Genomic DNA, 20,282 nt, shown 5'->3' with positions numbered 1-20,282 from the left:
TTACAAACAGTATAGAATCTAGTGTAAAACAGCTAATTTCACACACAAAAAAGTCAAATAAATCGAGATGAATTTATTGACTGTGATCACAAACAGATTTCTTATTAGATACATATTTTGTATATTAATTGTACAAGTTATAGGCATTAACTATATGCACTGCTATATAACACATTCTCGGTATGTGATTGTTAATGATGAAAACATCACACAACTCCAGAACAAACACACACAGCTCAGAAACTACAGCTGTTGTTAGTTTAGATTAAGCATAGAAAAGTTTTTGAAGTCTGAAGTTGATTTTAAATGTGTGAGACATCTTATAAACAATGGCTACATTTCCCTTTTTCCCCAGCTGTAAAATAACAAACACACTTCATTTCGAAGAATGAAAATTGAACTTGTTTCTGAAAATTGAACATTCTTTCACAAATACTTTTTCCAAAGTGTACTGTAAAAAAACAACAAAAAAAAAACGTCATATCTGGCATCTGATTACCAATGAGCAAAAGACCCAAGAATTTATGATTCAGCAGCAATGTAAAAAATGCTGATATACTGTTTGACCTACTGACGTTTGGCAAATTGAAAATCAGAAGAACACAAAACACAAAAAATGTAATCACTCTCAATGGAAAAAAATAGTTGAAGCGAGTTAAAATTCACATATACCTGACAGAGCTCTCACATTATCTGGATCATAATAGGAACAAAGAATGCATGTGACATTTAAAACATCGCGTTTAAAACAAATGTATTGTTATAATCAGGCTGCATCACTGAATTAAAAATAACTGAAGTTATTCAATATGGGGAAAAACTCTGTAAGGCACAGAATATCTTCAAGGAAACTATGAACATGGTAGATGTTCAACTTAAAATGCACAGTATCAATCTCCAAATGTGTAGATTTAACAGTAGACAAAAGAGTGCACTAGGTTCTGTACTGTCAGTTTGGCTGCAGCCATAAAATCTTACTTACGGCTAATGGAAGCGGACCAAAGCTTTATCGCTTTATAAACATTGGGTGAGGTAAAATTATCAGTTTTCTGCAATGAAAAAAATCAAGATACTTTTTACAAATCCTGCTAAATTCAGCGTGCTTTGGCCTTTGCTTGGCGTATCGATAAAAATGCATTTGGACCACTAATTCTCCAAAAATAGGCAAAACATTCTCAAAGAATATACATACGGATATGATTATGAATCAATGAACAGCAATGTCTTCACAATGATGAATGATTTCAAAGGCCCAGTTGATCAATCCACTAAACATGCTGTAACAAACCTAATGGCTCTTCTACACTATACTTCTATATATCTACATACATTGCATAAACGTAACTGTGAATACAACCTTAGCTACCCATTAAAATGGAAATACCTCCTTATCTTCTAAATCACTACATACACAACATAAATCTGCAGCTGCCCATTAGTGGATTTTATGAAACAGTTCTCCAATTGACAAAATAACTATAATTGAGGTACGTCGTTTCAACAAAAAAGGGAAAAAAACAAACATAAAAAAGGATATAAGTGATGAAAACAAGAGCACATGCAGAGATTCTGGTTCTGCAGAGGTAAGGCACCAGGGGTCTAAAAAAATCAATTCCTCATTTCTGTAAAAATAAAACAGCTTGTGTTTTTTTTCAAGGCAATCAATGTGGGAGTGTCGGAAAGGCAGCAGAGTGGAAGAGGCGTGTTCAAGCTTGAGGATTGATCATTTTCTGAAGCAAAGGGATCTGTAGAGAAACAACATTTATTTACAGGTTTATACTGACAAAACATACTATATTTTACTTGATCCTGGTGGTTATTCATTCCCTAATCCTGTTCTACCTCTGAAAAAATACGAATCAGGTTTGATATATAACATGCTAAACAGCACTATGCTTATTCTTTTTTTATAATTATGTATGAGGTTTTTATGACCATACTAAATGAGATCATACATTACCATTTTAAAGTTTGGGATCAGTAAAAATGTACATTTTTATTCTGTGCGGACACATTAAATTAGAATGATTTCTGCTGAACATTCAGCTTTGTCATCACAGGAATAAATTACATTTTATAATATCGAAAATAGATATGTTGGTAATAGTATTTCATAATATTACAGTTCTATTTTTGATCAAATGAATGCAACCTTCATTTAAAAAAATATCAATTTTAAAAATCTTAAACGTTCGAACAATAGTTTACATGAAAAGTAGTAGTCTACATGTATTCACCTTGGACAAATCCACCCCTGTGAGGGCGTTTACAGAAACAGGTAGTTCAGCCAACAGACGATTCACTTCCCCAGTAACACGGCCACCGTCACCGCTCAGTATCACAATCTCATTGGTACGACTTAAGGGTGCTGCCACCTGTTCAGCAATCTGTGACGAAACAAATTCATTGACAAGTTAACAGTGAAAACAGACTCAGCTTAATCTTTTAACTCTTGATAGTGTTGGAGAGATCTGATCAAAGTTAAGAGAAAAAGAAAAAACTGAAACACACTGCATCTGTAATTACTGTAATCAAATTTAAAATTTGTTCAGAAGTTCCCAGACTTCCACGCACCTTTGGCAGGGCCTCCAGGACGAGGGCAGTCTTTGCAGCCTCTCCGTACTGCTGATAGGCCTCAGCTTTGAGCCTCATCTTCTCTGCTTCGGCTTTACCCACAACCTCAATGGAGCCGGCCTCTGCTTCTCCAATACGCTTGATCTTCTCCGCTTCAGCCTGTGCCGTCAATACCTTCTTCATTCTGACAGAGAGGAGCAGAAGACAGAGTTCAAGACTTTCTTATCTGGCTCCCTTAAACTAAATTTACCAATTTTATATATACAGCTCACTAATTCCCTCTCACTCGTGTTACTCACTTCTTTGCCTCTGCGAGCTGCTGCATCTTGTAGGCTTCAGCCTCAGCTGGTCTCCTCACAGTGGCGATCAGCTCTTTATCTGTCCTGAGGATCTCTTTCTCCTCGATGGCAATCTGCTTCTTCCTCTGAACCACCTCGATCTCAATCTCCTCCAGTCTGATCTTCTGCTGCTCCTTGGCTGCCTGAAGCTCATAGGCCAATTGAGCCTCAGCTTTCTGAGATAGGTGAAAGGAAAGAATGATAATAAATGTTGTGCTTTGGATGTCGCATGATTAAATTACCAGTGCATCTGCAGTATTAAAATAACCAGAGATATAACTTAGCTCTACCTTTGTGTTCACTTCTTGATTGAAGGCAGCCTTCTGCATCTCCAGCTCTCTCTTTGAGTCTGCCATTCTTGTATCGGCTTGGAATTTTATGTCCATCATCTGCTTCTTACATTCTGCTTCCTAAAAAAAAGGGAATATGGAATGTGAGGAAAAAAAAGTTCCACACCACTTGCTATTTCATTTTCCAGTTTTCTTTTGGATTAGAATAAAATTTGCTGCCATAAGATTTTTGGTGTCAAAATTTTGTTAATCTGCTGAATTCATATTTTAGCAAACAATTGTAAATTAATTGTAATTACCAAAAACAACACAACAAAAACAACAACAAAAAAAACAAATCAACATTTGGTCTTAAACTAGTGTGTATTTATATATACATAATAAATATACACAGTACACACACTTATTTGTTTTTGTTTATTTTTGGATGCGATTAATCGTTTGACAGCACTAGTTTTTTTTTCAGGCTCTATTTTTTACTAGTCATGGAAAGTGAGTGCTTCATTTCTTCAGCTCACCCTGATTCCGGCGTCTCTCTCTGCTTCAGCCACACCAATGTCAGCATCTCTCTGAACAGCAGCAGTCTGGGATTTCCCCAAGGAGCTCAAATAGTCCACCTTGTCATACACATCCTGATGGGAGAAAACTAATAACATTTTCACCCTGACAACTGAAATGGATTTGAAAGACTGATTGTGGAAAACACAAATATAAAAGCTAAATAAAATAGAAACTCTATCCATATTAATGTAAGCACACCTTGATAGTAAAGCTTAGGATCTCAATGCCCATCCTGCCCACATCAGGTGCCGCCACCTCCCTCACCAGCTTGGCAAACTGATCCCTATCCTGGTAGATCTGCTCCACCGTCAGAGTTCCTGTGAACAAAAGCAAATAAGATTGTGAAGGTGTGAAAGTCATGATGTTTCCTCATTTTCATGCTCCAGGAAATTGATTGGAGTCTGCCATTACAAAGGATACATCAATTTTCTAAATGCACTGTGAAGGCAGAGGAAGCGTTTAACCACATAATGTCCCAAACTTTGAGTGATCTGTTGCTGGTCATCTGTTGCTCATCTGGCAAGAACTTCGATCTAACACTAACTGTGCACACTGTCTGAACCCTTCACAGTGAAGGTAAGTGTGTCATTCAAGATGGACACAAGTGTCCGGCGTCACTCACCCAGAATAGAGCGTAGGTGACCTTCCAGCGTCTGAAGAATAACACTTTTAATCTCTGCCACGGTCTTACCGAGGAACTGTTCACAGGCATAACCCAACAGCTCATTGTCAGTCATGACCTTCACCTGGTAGCAGAACACATATAGTCATGGTCCAATACTGACATGCACTGGATCACAGCATGCCATTGACACCTAGAGCTCGATACAATGCACTCAGACAGTAGAACAGTCAGCTGTTGTGTTACTGTACATATTTATGGTTATGAATTGTTATAATACAGCAAAAATGTTTCAGAGACGCACTCAGAATCTTCTAGCATCTTATATATATTATTAGATCAACACTTGCAGTTTGACGCATCTAAAAGCATATTTTGCAGGTGTGAGGGAAAGACATTAAGCACAATCAAATCTGCTGGATGTTGTGTATAACTGAGGTTGTGGTAGAATGAGGGACATGCTTCAGTCAGTATTTATGCCATGTTGAATTTACGTTTAAAGGCTTGAAAATCAGTATGCAAAAGAATAATGTGCTTGATAAAAAGAATATGATATATATATATATATAGTATCCAAAATAAAAGTTTGTTTACATAATATATGTATGTGTATTGTGTATATTTATTATGTATATATAAATACAAACATACAGTAAATATTTGTAAAATATTTACAAGCACATTTATATTCTTATATTTTATATTATATATACACTGCCCTCCAAAAGTTTGGAAACACCCAAACACCTAGAAAGGTGAGGTTTTGGACAATATTGGCGTGAATCCTTTTTAATTTGATAATTTTGCACTGATAAGGGACAACACAAACTACAAAAACATATTTTATTACATAAACAGTTTATACATAGAAAAAACTACAAATTTTGATTCATCAAAATATCCACCATTAGCAGCTATTACAGCTCTGCATAATCTGGGCATCCGAGCTGTCAGTTTATTCAAATATTGACTTTGAATTGGCAATCAATTGTTGAAGCTCCAGTATTAAGGTGTTCTGACCCAAAAATCTTTTAAAAACCTGGGCCAAGTTTAAACCAGTAACCAGGCATCACAGCTGGCAAAGGGGCATGTCTGACTTTGACATGTATATATTGCCATTATTATGTTTTTTTGCTAGTCTTCAATGATAATGTCAAGTTACTTTAATGTATTTGCACCAAAAAATTATAAGGATTTATGCTGACATCGTCCAAAACCACACTTTGCCAGGGGTGTTTCCAAACTTTTGGAGGGCAGTGTAAATATATTTAACATATATAGACCTACATAACATATTTTTCATGAATATATACATGCATGTGTTTGTATTTATATATACATAATAAATATAGACAGTATACACACATATATAACCTAAACAAAATCTTTTATTTTTTAGCGATTAATCGTTTGACAACACTAATATATATATATATATATATATATATTTGTTCATTGAGTTTTTAAATAATGTAGAGTGCAAGTCAGAGTGATTAAATGCATGAAAATAAAAATTGAGATATACACAATATAATCAAAAAGCTAAGAATTTTTTATTTTTTTATCTGTAACACCCAACCCTAGTATGAATTAAAGGGATAGTTCACCTAAAAATGAAAATTCTGTCATTAATTACCCTCATGTCGTTCCAAAACTGTAAAACCTTCGTTCATCTTCAATACACAAATTAAGACATTTTTGATGATATCCAAAGCTTTCTGACCCTGCATAGACAGCAAAGCAACTAACACGTGCATGGCCCAGAAAGGTAGTAATGACATTGTTAAAACAGCCCATGTGCAGTGGCGGCTGGCCAATAGAGGGTGCCGCCCTCCCTGAACCACACACACAAAATAATAATAATAATTATATAATTATATAAATTATTTAAATGTATATTTGTATGATGTGATGTATTAGAAAATCTTCTGTGAAAAATATATGTTTTCACCATCATCATATGACCTCTCTGACATTCACTCCCCCCACCTACAATTCCTGCCGGCCCGAGACTCGAACCCGCAACCTTTGGATTGCAAGTCCAGCTCTCTAACCATTAGGCCACGACTTCCCCTAATAGTGCTTAAGATATTAAGCACTAGTTTGACCAACTAGCAGTCAGCCAAACAGTAAACTTAAGTCTACTTTTAATTTAACTGACTAAAAAAGATAGGAACTGTAGAAGAAAATAATTACATCACTAACTTTTAAGACTAATCTAAGAAAGCTATGTAGCTGGCAGTATATAAAACGTATAGATCACAGTTATAAAACAGATGGGCCATGTCATGTACAGTACCAAAAAAGTGCTGATCAGTCACAAGTAGCATGATGACGTTTCTGTCATCCATACAAATGGGAAAATAATTGAGTACATAATATCCTTACATGTAGCAGAAAATAGGTGGTTTATTTATTGAAATGTTACTGTAGACCTTGTTTTGTTTAGGAAACCAATAGCAAGTTCAAGATCAGGAGAAGTAAAGTGCAATGAGGAATACTGGAGTTTAAACATTAGTAATAATATAATGAGCATGTTATGTTCACTCAGAATCACTTTGATAAAAATATTTTACAGGTATGTGATACCATCCTGATTCATTCCAAGGAGTGGTTTTCCTTCACCCAGCACCTCGTTAGTGCAACATTTCTGCATGGAGATTTGTTTCCACAACACAATGTGACGTTTCCTGAATCAGCACTTGAAACAACAGTGGAGGCATACCCCATGCTGAACAAGGCCAAGCTCAAAACAGAACTGTCCCTCATCTATGAGAACCCTGAGTTTAGGGTTGGCAGTGGTGCAGTTCCTCTGTAGCAGTTTTTCATTGAGAACAATCTTCAAAGTACTTTCACAGAGACTGTCAGTCTTCTCAAGATCATAATCACCACGCCTATGACAACAGCAGAGTCAGAGAGGTGCTTTTCTACTTTGAAGAGGATCAAAACTTTCCTAAGAAATACAATGACCCAGGATCGCCTTAATGCTCTGGCAATGCTTTCTATTGAGAAGAAACTGGTCAAAGACATTCCTGACTTCAATAAGAAAGTAGTTGAGAAGTTTGTCAATCAGAAGGAGAGAAGAGCAAAATTCCTGTACAAATAAGTAAAAAGAAAAGAAAAAAACATGCAGGTTTTTCACACCACATTGATTTTCTTGTACATGGTTATCCTCAGATTTGTATCAGTCATGGAAGTATCCAAAATGTAACTTAGACTGGTAAAATAACTGATCGGAGATGATTTAATCAATAAACGGGTAAGCAGATGTTCGTTAACTTTGTCTGCATTGCAATAAATCATATTGCTTTGATTTATTGTGAAATTGTTTGCTGTGCCCCACCTCAATTTCTTCACCAGCCGCCACTGCCCATGTGATATCAGTGGTTCAACCTTAATTTTATGAAGCTACAAGAATACTTTGTGTGCAAAGAAAACAAAAATAATTACTTTCTTCAACAATTTCTTCTCTTCCGTGTCAGTCTTCAACACGCGTTCACAAGAGTGCCACACACGAGAACAAAGGTCTTACATGTTTGGAACGACATGAGGGTGAGTATTTAAAAACTGAATTTTCATTTTTGGTTGAACTATCCCTTTAATGGAATTTACAATTAATATAAAGGGTGGTAAAACCAAACTTGATGGGAGAACAAACTCAAAAAAGTCAACAATAGGTCTAAATGTTCATGTCTGCATGCAAAATAAAGTAAAATAAATAAAAATTAAATAATGTCAGGAATAACCGCAAGACATTTTCAATGCAACCAATGTGCAAACCCAAGGCCTGGATTTTCCACCCCTTCACAAGTTATGAGTCTATGAGACATACTTTAAAACAGTCTCTCTCCATGGCTGTGAAAAGGGAAGGAGAATGAAATCATGCATCAGAAAGAGAGGGGTGAGTTTTTGTAGGTTTAAGTTTCTGGCTAGAAGCCAACCCTCTCTACTGAACTACAACCAGCTTCCTTTTTTTTCAGAGCTGAAAAAAAATATGCATGTGGCCTGGTTATTTGAGCAGTACATGATTATGATGAAAGCTGATTTCAGTGCAGTGTGAAAAGTTGAATAATTTTGTGCATCCTCCCCATAGTCGAGCAGTCATCAAACAGTTAAGGATGTGGTATATTACAAGCAACTCAATACACAGCACCATGATGTCACTAATGTGGGTGGGGGAAAACATTAGCAGTAAAAAGAATCTCAAATGACTCCACAGGAGTAATGCCCTGTGAATGGCATCTGGTGATGGTTGGTCTAGTATGGCTGATGTTCCAGGTCTGGAACCATATTTCCAAATATAAATTCTGAAATTAATTTTTTTTTACTTCTCAGAATGAAGGCCTGTTCACACAAAGATTAATATTTAGTGCAAAAATTTGGTGCAATAAACATTTTTATTTAGTGATGATCTTTTCGATCGCACGGTGAAGAAAACTGGCCAACCAATAACATTTGTACTTTTGGTTACATGCCCAAAGCTGCTGTTACAAAAAAGCAGGGCATTTCCGCTCTTCTAAAATTGGTCTGAACAGACTAATTTTTCTGCTGAATACTTTGGTGTGAACAGTCTTGATAGTCCAGTGTAAAAGATCAATATTACAGAGTTTAATCATCAATGGAGTCATTTCAGAATCAGCAGTCATTCAGGACAGACATGTAAAACAAAAATGTCAATAACAATGGAATGTTGTAGCATTTATAGTCAACACGGGGAACCATGCTTTAACGACGGCTACATGCATTAGTGACAACATTTCCCCCCAAACTAAAACAAAAAGAACCATTCACATGTTGCGCTCATGGGAAACCACAGCAATCGTGCAATCATGCAACACAGTAAAAACGAAAGTAGGGCAAGACTGAAAATGTGTTCTAGGATTAAAAAACACTTTCTCTTCTTGAAGCTTTCCAGATTGTTAAGGAAAAAGGGATGTAATAATACATTGATATGGATTGATGCAATCAATCAAATGAGAGACTAACAATATGATATAACGCATAAGAACTCAATATGGCGATACTAGATGTGCACATTTTAGAGAGCACAGAACACTGAAAGACTTTCTTGACTGTTGTCAGTGCATTGGAAAAGCCAATGATCAGATGACGTGCATATTGATTTTTTTCATTATTTTAGTATTCAGTACTTTTTGATGTTGATGTCCCAACTGAACTACAAAATTAGCCATTTTCATAAACTTCACTGTTTCAAATCATATTGTGGTATGTTTTGAGGTATCAGCAAATATTGTATTGCTGGCTAAGAGAATAAAAATCAAATATACTGATGAAACATCCAAATTACACCCCTAGGTAAAACATGCAGGGCAAAGCAGTATATTACAGTCTCATTTCATTGAAAAAATACAATATTTGATACAATAGAAACATGTAAACAGAGTCTCTCTATGGAGAGACCTTGAGCTCAAGTCCCTATGGAGACTGAATTGTGTAATGTCTTGTTTAAGTTCCTCATCCAATCACATGTGACTACCAGAGATAAATGGCCTGTAATGGCTGGACTGCCTCTTTGCATTATAATGCTCTCATTGTTCACACCAGACTAAGTATTCACAGAGAGAAAATAACACTTGAAAAAAAGAATCAGGCTTTGAGAACTGAAATGAACTCTCTTGCAATACAGGTAATGCAAAATGCTCAGTTGTAACCATAGTGGAAACTGGTATTTCCTCTTGAGTTGGGTTTTCAAAAGAGCAGAGAAATGTTCATTACGTGAGTTCAGTTACACACTGCAAGTTTTGGCACGCTGACAAGCAAGAGCAATCAAACAACTGTCAAGGTAAAGAAAACAAAGAATGAAACTAATCGGCATATAATTTACAGATTCCTCTTCTCTGTTTGAGAAACGCTTTTAGATGCTTTAAAAAAAACAATTAAAACTTCTGTAACATCTACACTTCAACATGAAGGTCACAGAATGTGGCAACATATTGGCTCTGTTCTGAAACCTATTTTGTGGCATTATAAAGCACTCCCAATATGAGTAGGTGAATTAATTGATGTAATTATGAGATTTAGATTTTTAGACTTAAAAAGCATTCACGTCCTTGTAGAATTTACTACAACTTGTAAACTCTGAATTTTCTAACAGTTACAACTTTTACCACCTGGCCATTGTAATGCCATGAGAACACATTTGAATGGTGTTGGCTACAGTGGTAAAATGTAGTTAGTTCATAAAAATTCTGAAAAATAATTCTTAGAATTGACTAGTGTTAATGTCTTAATCTAATGCCTGCTAAATAATTTTTAACCTTATTAATAATGCATTTGCATAACAATTGTTACTTGTTGCTGTATTGTAGTTTTGTTTATTGATTACTTAAAGGGATAGTTCACCCAAATATGAAAATTATGTAATTAATTAATCACCTAAAACTTGAAAAAAATTGTAGCGCTCCAAACAGGAAAAAACAAGTCTTTGTACTGCAGGCGTGTAGAGCCAGTGGGACACTTGAAAATGAACGAGTGGCTACCCGCACACTGGAAAAGTCTACAAAAACATTTTTTATTATCATTAATTAATCACCCTCACGCCGGACCAGACCAGCAAGACGTTCATTCATCTTCAGAAAACAAATTAAGATATTTTTAATGAAATCCAAGGGCTTTCTGACCCTGCATAGACAGCAATGTAACTGACACATTCAAGGCCCAGAGAGGTAGTAAGGACATTGTTAAAATAGTCCAAGTTACATCAGTGGTTCAACCTTAATTTTATGAAGCTACAAAACAAAAATAATGACTTTCTTCAACACTTTCTTCTCTTCCAGTCAGTCTCCGCAGCTATTCACGAGAATAGCACGATGAATGCATGTGGTGTTGCTGATGGTGGAGCCGTCGTTCTGATGCAGAACCCGGATGCACGGAGCATTGTTTACAAGCAGAGGAATGCACACGTATGTGTCGTGGTACTCTTGTGAATGACAGCAGAAACTGACCCGGAATAGAAGAACATTGAAGAAATTGTCACATGGACTATTTTAATTATGTCCTTACTACCTTTCCAGGCCTTGAATGTGTCAGTTCCATTCATTTTTGGGTGAACAAACCCTTCATTTTGGCTTTAATAGTGTTGCAATAGAAAGGAATACTTCAGAGTCTGAGGATGTACAACATCCTGGGTTGCATCAAGTGATTAATGTCACTTACTATATAAGAGTTACGTTTCAGCCTATGCAGGCAGTATATACACCAAGACATCTCACTGGGTTTTGGAACAGAGCCATTCTTGTAAAATATGTTGTTGTTTTTTTAACAGAAAAAGCTTTTCCCCAAAATAGCAGTAAATAATTTTTTTAGAATTTAGTAAGTAACCACAACTTTTTCAGTTTTTGATTGACTGAACAACAGTTCATTATGTCAAGCACAAACCAGTGACCTTCAGTTTGGTAAACATACTAAGATTAGCACTGTTCATCCCTGAGGTGGGTATCAAATTCAGGGACCAGAAACGGAGGGAATGAGAGGAAAAAGCATGATAAAGGGGTGCTGGGTCTGAAACCAGCCTGGCAAACCTGAAAGTGGCATTTGGAACTGAGGTTAGGTGAGGTAAGGTGGTTTACCTGTGCCACACCTGTGACAGTAATAGCTACCCCCTCCGCTGTCTCTACATCCTCACACTTGGGTTGCAGCGTCATAATCTCAAGGGTTATCCTGTGGAAAACGCAAAAAAAGGAAACAAACCAAAAAAGTTGGCTATGATCTACGGGAAGAATGTCAAGCGGCGTGAAAACAGGAAAGAAGGTGGGATTAAAGAAAGACGTGAAGGTAAACAACACAAAATGAATCTGTAGGGTGAAAATACGAAGAGACAACCACTTGGTCAGCACAAATCAGGTGTTTTGACCATGGGCTGTAATGGCATCCTCTGGATTCAGATTCCCAGAACCTTAAAGATTATTTCCCAACCCACAATATTCCTGAAAGACCATCTAATATGTTCGTCATCCATTACAGACCCAACAGTCAAAACAGGCTGACGTGAGACATTAGTTACATGAGCCATGAGCGCTGTGTAGCCAAACTCCAGACAAGGATAGTGAGAGATGACTGGCTCTCCTTCACTGCAGAGGAAGACCAACACTAGAGTGTGGAAGAGAGCGTGAGAGCATGTGTATGCGTGTAACTTAGGAAATGGAACCAGGCCACCACCCTTCACATCCTGAGCACTTGAAATCGTTCTCACTGTCTTATTAGGTTGGCTTATTTCATTCAGTGTGATTACCTGAGCGACCCCTGTCACATCCAAGGGGACACCCTCCGAAGTTTCGATATTCTCACAGCGACAGAGGATGGTCATTATCTCCAGAGAGAGTCTATGTGGGGCAGATGGGGGGTGGAGGGGAGGGGGAAGAGGGTGAGGAGGGAGGGAAGGAGGGGAGGCAGGACAGCACAATATTATCAGTGTGTTAACATATGTGAAAGGGGAGGACTGAGGTCAGGGTTCAAGGTTAGGGAGGATGGGCGCTGGTGTTGATTGCAGTTGAATCCAGACCATCAGGAAGCCGCTGTCTGCTGCATATGGAGACACCTTTCATATCATGTCATTTATCTTTGAAATCTCATGATTGACTCGGAATGAATGTCTTATTTAGTCTCTCAATTATGCTTTGCCTTTGCACTACCTGCTGGCACTCACACCCCTAGATCACATCTATGACAAAAGCAGTTTCCATTTTTGATAAGATGTTTATGCTACAGGTGGATCTGGACAAAAGGCTGCACAAAAATGATTAATCTTACTTTTTAAAAAAGATTTTAGTAGAATTTTAACAGAATGTGCATTACAATATAAAATTACTGTGTAGGTCAACTGCATCACATATTCTTTATGTAGGCTACAAATTCAAACAAAGATGATAACTGTTACTAAATGAATGCTGGAATACACTCCAAATCTGAACAGGTATTAAACCACAAGGCCTCATACACTTGCCGACTTTGTAAATGGTTCCAAAGAAAAACTGGGTATCGTACACTAAACCAGTGGTTCTCAACCATTTTAACTTAAAGGTGTCTTATTGTCCAAAGGCCCCCTATTATATTAACAGACCTATAATATATACAGCAACTATAATCGATTATTAACAGACATTTGGGGTGTGTCAATATAGATAGATTAACCACAATTCATTTTGTGACGTTTCAAGAACAAAATACAGCAACTGTTGAGGGAGAAAAAAAAAATATATGATTCAGATTAAATCTAGACTGTATGTTTTTAAGCATTTTAGGTTAAGTAAGATTATTTTAATATATTAATAATAAATTAATTTAAATAATTTTAAGTCATGTCTGGTTGAGAACCACTAAACAACTGAGAATCTCACACACTACCAGACTTAAGTCATGCAGAGCACAGCAAATACAATGGAGACACGTAATAAATGAAAATAGTGGCTCTGACTTTTGGCATCTAGCATCGACTCCTCTACTGACCATAATCAGGGCAAAAATCAGGTTATGTATTCCAGCTGTATTTTTGTTATAAAATGTTGAAATTTCAAATAATACATAAAACAAATAATACAATAAAGATCCAATTATCACTGAAGCTGTCACTCACTGCAGTTTTATAATGTTTCACACTGTCTAAGTCACACAAGCCAAAAGACTTACTGGGTGGAAACAGGGTCCCAGATGGCATACTATTTCTAGTGGATTGTTAGGCCAATATAGCTCAAACTTAATATAGCCCAAATTCATTTAACACAGGATAGTTCAAAGTCAAGAGACCATAGTCTAGGATTCAGCCTATATCTACCAAGTTAATAATGCACCATCTACCAATATAGTTGTTGTGAGCAGCACAAACAGCCCTTTTTTGTGTACTTCAATCTAATTTATTTCCATTAGTTTTTTGCCTCTTTCAAAAAGAGTAGCTCTTTAATTGGACTGAAAAGAAACTGTGCATGTCTGAATGACAACATGCACAATAATATGCAGTAGGATCCTCAACTAAATGTTTAATTTCAGCCCTTATGCTGCAGCAAGCCCTACAGCTCTCTCAATCTTTTAAAATTAGATCAATGTAGCTTTTAGAGCTGCCAGCAAACTAGATTACTACATGCTTTATCAAGGAAGGGGGGATGGTAAGAGATATCCCACCCAGCCTTGCTTTATTTCTAAGCTATGCACTCAGCTGAACAACTGTTGTAACCACTGTTTACAACACAACCCATATTTACAGTTCTTTTTGACATTTAATCCCTGAAATTGACTGTTGTTTCATCTTCCTATGGTCTCTAACAATAAAAAGGATCAAATACATGTTTTCATTTCACAGACCTTTTCCACACATCCATGTGTTGTAACATGACTCTCTGATAAATGACCAACTTCCTGTGTTCTTGTCAATGGATGGCGGTCAGTTTTGGCTAATCAAATATACTGTTAGTGAACTTCCCAATAAACCTTTCAATGGTTTCTTTAGCTTGACATTGTATTTCTTCATATTATCTTATCATAGTAGTTCCCTATATATTATATTACCAATTTTAATATATGACAGTGGTGAATAGGGACGTTATTCTCAGAGAGATCTCTTGCTGAAGAACTAAATCCTTCCGCTGTGCAGACATGGAAGTGTGATAAAAGTCTACCGATCTGCACTTGCACAGAGCTGATTTTGCATAATAATCTTATGATCCTCAGCAGTGAGATACCAGAGAAAGATCAGATGCTCAGACACACATGTGAGTCCAGCGCTTAAAGCCAGGTTAGCTCAGCAAACACTTAAAGAAATGAACAGGAGAGGAACATCAGAGAAAAGACAGGCCGGTTATTATAGATTGTACATGCATAACTATCTTAATAACGATTAAAGAAGGAAACAAGGAATGGAAATAAATCATATACTTCAGAATGATACACAGTTATATTATTTCATATATATGACTTATGGCTAATGTTCTAACAGCTACAAGCATTGTGTACCCACAGTGCTCTCACCAAATGACACATATAAGCTTTTTACACTGCACTTAACCTTGTATTATCATTTAAGCCTCACTTTTAGAGAAACATCATTTGAGGAAAAATTTGACAGAAAATGTTTTATTTTTACAGTTGAGGTCCAAGAAAATCTATTCAGGACGAATTAGTCAGTAATAAATAAGCCTGATGTGCAGGAGTGAGACAAACCGTTATTTAAACCGTGATATTGACACCGCAAATAAGAAAGTTAACCCTAGGTTTACGACTGTACAGTACGAAATCTGAATAACCAGGGTTATTTCCTACCTAGAGCAAAGAATGAAAATGTGTGAAACAAAATATCATAACCCAGGTTTCCTATAACTATAATATTTTAAATGTCAAAAGCCCTATATAATTTTAGCACAACATAATTTTGGATATACTATGTTTTCATCAGCAGATGCTGCACCATTAATGATTTTCCTTTTGTAACCATTGAAACTGAACTTTAGTCAACACTCTAGTATTGTTCATTCGGTTTATTTTTCTAAACACTGGCCTTGGATACTCAGGCCCTTAATGAAGTGAGTTTATGTGAACGAGGGCATTGAGTACTGATATATGAGACAATGTTTGCGTTTAATGTCTGAAAGCTGTCTCAGCTAAAGACTATATCACTGAAAGGAAGAGCGCTCAACAGATATGTTTTTTTTCCTTTAGTAAACAGAATTATTTTAGTTACAATCAATGTCTTTAATATGTTGGGAAGAAAACAATAGGCACATGTAGGGCTGTGCGATATATCGAACGCGATATTCATGCGCATCTCGTCAGTAAAGCCGGTTCCATGATTAGCAGTAAATCTCCATCACCTGCTTTCAAATGGAGCGGCATTTAATACACAGAGCAGTAGATCACTGACAAGCTATGCAATATCGCTTTCATTATCACAGTTGAATCGCCTTCGATTATGAATGCGATATTGTGTAGCTTGTCAGTGATCTACTGCTCCGTGTATTAATACGTGTATTCTATTTGAAAGCAGGTGATGGAGATTTACTGCTAATCACGGAACCGGCTTTACTGATGAGATGTGCATGATCATCGCGTTCGATATATCGCACAGTCCTAGGCACAGGTGTGTGCACTCTGGAGTTTCTCTAGAAAGTAGACATTAAATATTCACAAGTTTAAATAATCTAGCCAGACAAATATGAGCATGCTGTGACACATCTCTAAAATGGTCCCAAAGCCCACTCAAGAGGAACTGAAATGTACATAAATGGAGAATAAAGCCATTCAGTCAGTGAGAGAATGATTTGTTTATGTTGTGAGTCAGTAAACACAATAGCAGGAGTGAATGCGATGAATGTACATTCTTACTTCTGTATGTCGGTGATAAGCCACCATGCCCAGGCCCAGCCGCCCACTGTATAGTTCTTCTCATCAGAGCCACAGCAGCCACCTGAGAAAATAAACACTGCATATTTAGTACAAATACATATTCCAAACTTATATCACTTTCAAACTCAAACATGCTTGCAATTCATTTTAAATTGTCTTTAAAAAAAATCTAAGCATAATTTTCCATTGTAATAATCTAAATCTTTCAGCCCATTTCACAAGCTATTGGTCAGTCACCACTTTCACCACCTACAAAAGGTAAAAACCTCATACATGCATCACCAAACTGATTTATAAACTGTAAACTGAACAACAACGTCACTATAACCACAAGCAATCAAAATCACTGGAAAGCCCCAAAGCAGTTAATGGCTAACCAAACCACTATGGTGGTTAAATGTTTACAGAAATGAGCTCAAGTCAATGATCAACTAGCTGTTCCAAACAAAACAGCTTGTGCATCTGTGAAGGTCTTACTACTTACAGTTCAAAAGTTTGGGATGTAAGATTTGTTTTTAAAGAAATTACAACCATTTCCACAAAAATATTAAGCAGCACAGCTGTTTTCAACATCAATAATAATAAATGTTATTTCAAACATCAAATCAGCATATTAAAATGATTTCTGAAGAAAATTTAGATCTGCCATAACAGGAATAAACTACCTTAATAAAATATATTAGCCTAAATAGAAAATAGTTATTTTAAATTGTAATAATATTTTACAATTACACATTTTACTGTATTTTTTTCATCAAATGAGTGAGCAGAAGAGTTTTTATTTTTGTAAATCTTACTGACCCCAAACTGAATGATATTGTACATGAACACAGAATTACGATTCAATTACTAAGGTGGGACTAGTTTGATTATGAGGTTTACTGAATCCCAAGGCCATAATTTAAACTAAATATATCTGTTACTGTTTGCAAGACAAACAAACAAAATACTCCTCACTCATATAAGTATCTTTTCCATTAATAGCAGATTAAATCACACACATCTGTTGGCCACATGAACAGGCACATCCTATTTCCCTTTAATTTTCATTATGTAAAATACAGTATGTTGCTCATGTTGTGATTTGGCTAACAAACTAATGCTATGGGAGGCAAGTAATTAAAAGGGTAAGTGTAAAACAAACCTTCCAGTTCTCCATAATATCCAGTTTATGAAGCAAGATATTTAGACTATGCATCTGTGCAAATATAGATATTGTTGGGTCAACCATGACAGGTGACCAGGAATTCAGGGAGATAACCTAGGATCTATTACATTCAACTGTCAATGTTACAACATCCATACATTTTGCCTGAAGCTTTGAGCATCAATCTGGACTCCTGATGTAAAGTATAAACAGTAGGGGCCTGTAACCATTAGGAATGTGAGATATGTGAGGAACTCCCTCACAAATCTATGATTCTGGTCCCCAGACCATTCAAGTCAGAGTTTGTCTCTCTTCATGTTGCAATGGAGGTACTGGAAACTTTAACAACAAATTCCCTGCATGTCATCAGCTATTAGTGTGCAACCCTCCGCTGTTGTTTAACCACTGCAGCCAGATCAATCACGTGAAAGACAGATGAATTGGCCCATTGAAGTTTCTGTCACGTGACTTTATTTCATTAAACATGACCAATGCGGACACAATTTTCAGGCAAGTTAAGCAAAGAGGAAATAACCCTGCATGTAACTGTACAGTTAGAAAAAAAAACTGTAGTTGGCAGATCATTTAAAATAAAAGAACTAGCCAATTTTGTGAGAGTGTACACTTTAGTGTGCTTATAGGTCTGTGCGATATATCGAACGCGATGATCATGCGTTACGTGCGTAAAGCACGTAAATCTCCTTCACGTGCTTTCAAATGGAGAGGCATTTAATACACAGAGCCGTAGTTCACTGACAAGCTATGCAATATCGCGTTCGTTATCGAAGGCGATTCATCTGCAATAATGAACGCGATATTGTGTAGCTTGTCAGTGATCTACGGTTGTATTAAATGCATCTCCATTTGAAAGCACGTGAAGGAGATTTACTGCTAATCACAGAACCGGCTTTACTGATGAGAACGCATGATCATCGCATATCACACTTCCTGTAGTCTGATATGTGGGATTCATGTCTCTATCAGGTATATTTGATAAACTATATTAAACATTAAAAGTAGCTATAGCTCATACTGAATGCCTGTATTACCCAGTTAAATGTGTATTGCTTAAAGTCAGGTCTTGACCTTCTTGACTGTATCCAGCAATTAAAATCATACAATATAATATTTTGATGTAGTCTATTAATTTAGACTCAATTCATGTAAAACAGTTTTTACATGAATTGAGTTTAAATCAAAAGACTACATCAAAATATGCTATTATTTCCCCCACATATACAACCTTATTTCTGCCTGATTTTCCCCTTAAAAAATATAAATGTAACCTAAAATTGGGAAACCCAGGAACCTTTCTACAACGTAGCAGGAAGACAAGTAATGAGAAAAAGAAATCAGGGGCAGGCTATACTAAAAGGTCTTGATCAAGGACGCCCAACCCTGTTCCCGGAGATCTGCCTACCTGCACAGTTCAGTTCCAAACACACCTGCCTGCAATGAGCAAGTACACCTGCAAATGTTGATTAGTTGGTTCAATTGTGTTTAATCAAGGTTGCAGGAACAGGATTGGGCACGCCTGGTCTTGATTGATACCAGTAAAACACGACCACTTTATTGTGCAGCGACAAAACGTGTTATAGTAGTCTTCATTATCGGATAAGATACAATGGCTTAAAATATTTATACTACGATATGGACATGGCAGCATCACAAAGAATGTACACAGTAAAAAAAACAAACAATAAGTTGTGTTTAATCTAAACTACATAAGCAATCGATATTCAAGACCAAAAGGATTCCTAGAGAAAATCGACTTCATTCGCATGTAAAAAACGAACAGAAAAGAGCACAACAACAGGAGCCGAGTGATGGATTTCTTCTTTCACTGAACTAACACTACAATGCAACAGGCAAGCACGAATGGCCACACACTCACTACTCGACTGAAATGCTTGAGAAAATGAGCGTTTATTGCAGTACACTGTAGAATAAAATACATTTGATGATTTACATACACATATACGCTACATTTCAGATGAATATAATACACGCGAAACTGCTTTGATAAAAACTGAAGGTAACGTTAGTTGATATGTTAAGTTACCTGATACCACCAAGGCTTCGTTTGGTCCTACCGTGTGGCAATTCCCCATCTTTTTCCTGCCCGACGGCTTTAAAAAGCTATTCAAAACGTGAGACTTCGACTTTTTTTTCCAATGACGACGGAACAGTGTATTGAAAACAGTCAGATACAAAGACAAGGCACTCAAAGCAGTCTTGTGTACACCATGTTCCTCACGATTTCTGCTTGCATGCACCAGTAGTCACCGCCCTTTCAGAGATATGACGACTGTTACTACAATACATGTTAAATTTGTGTTACGTTCCAGTAGAGGGAGCCATAAGATTTTAAATGTGCCTAAACACCAGAGTTGCTCACATCT

The 20,282-nt window shown here is 36.6% G+C and overlaps 1 protein-coding gene across 3 annotated transcripts; it reads right to left on the bottom strand.

The window, feature by feature from the left end:
* Nucleotides 1-53: 53 nt before the first annotated feature.
* LOC306871569 (flotillin-2a) lies at nucleotides 54-20,186 on the bottom strand. Of its 3 annotated transcripts, none has more exons than XM_079419617.1 (11): nucleotides 19,943-20,186; nucleotides 16,713-16,794; nucleotides 12,637-12,727; nucleotides 4,386-4,509; nucleotides 3,962-4,080; nucleotides 3,721-3,834; nucleotides 3,203-3,322; nucleotides 2,874-3,088; nucleotides 2,575-2,758; nucleotides 2,238-2,387; nucleotides 54-1,745 (listed from the first exon to the last, which is right to left on the bottom strand). In XM_079419617.1, exons 1-11 carry the CDS (start codon nucleotides 19,989-19,991, stop codon nucleotides 1,707-1,709), a joined length of 1,287 nt encoding a protein of 428 aa, XP_079275743.1. In that variant the 5' UTR covers nucleotides 19,992-20,186; the 3' UTR covers nucleotides 54-1,706. The 3 variants fall into 3 exon arrangements, with proteins under 3 accessions (XP_079275743.1, XP_079275742.1, XP_079275744.1); XM_079419616.1 differs by lacking the exon at nucleotides 12,637-12,727 and adding an exon at nucleotides 11,975-12,065 and having other exon boundaries at nucleotides 19,943-20,174; XM_079419618.1 differs by lacking the exon at nucleotides 12,637-12,727 and having other exon boundaries at nucleotides 19,943-20,162.
* Nucleotides 20,187-20,282: the final 96 nt, after the last annotated feature.

This window comes from Barbus barbus (assembly GCF_936440315.1).
Source record: "Barbus barbus genome assembly, chromosome: 6".
NCBI classification, from domain to species: domain Eukaryota; kingdom Metazoa; phylum Chordata; class Actinopteri; order Cypriniformes; family Cyprinidae; genus Barbus; species Barbus barbus.
Note: the sequence above shows the minus strand (reverse complement) of the source record. Positions and strands in the feature narration are given on the sequence as shown.

Bases quoted from the DNA above. Each gene is read 5' to 3' on its own strand.
- LOC306871569 (XM_079419617.1), bottom strand. From the start codon at position 19,991: ATGGGGAATTGCCACACGGTAGGACCAAACGAAGCCTTGGTGGTATCA. The intron at 4,510-12,636 runs GTAATCACACTG...TTCTGCTACCAG, and splicing joins ATGTGACAGGGGTCGCTCAG to GTGAAGGTCATGACTGACAA. The intron at 4,081-4,385 runs GTGAGTGACGCC...TTTTGTTCACAG, and splicing joins TCACCTACGCTCTATTCTGG to GAACTCTGACGGTGGAGCAG.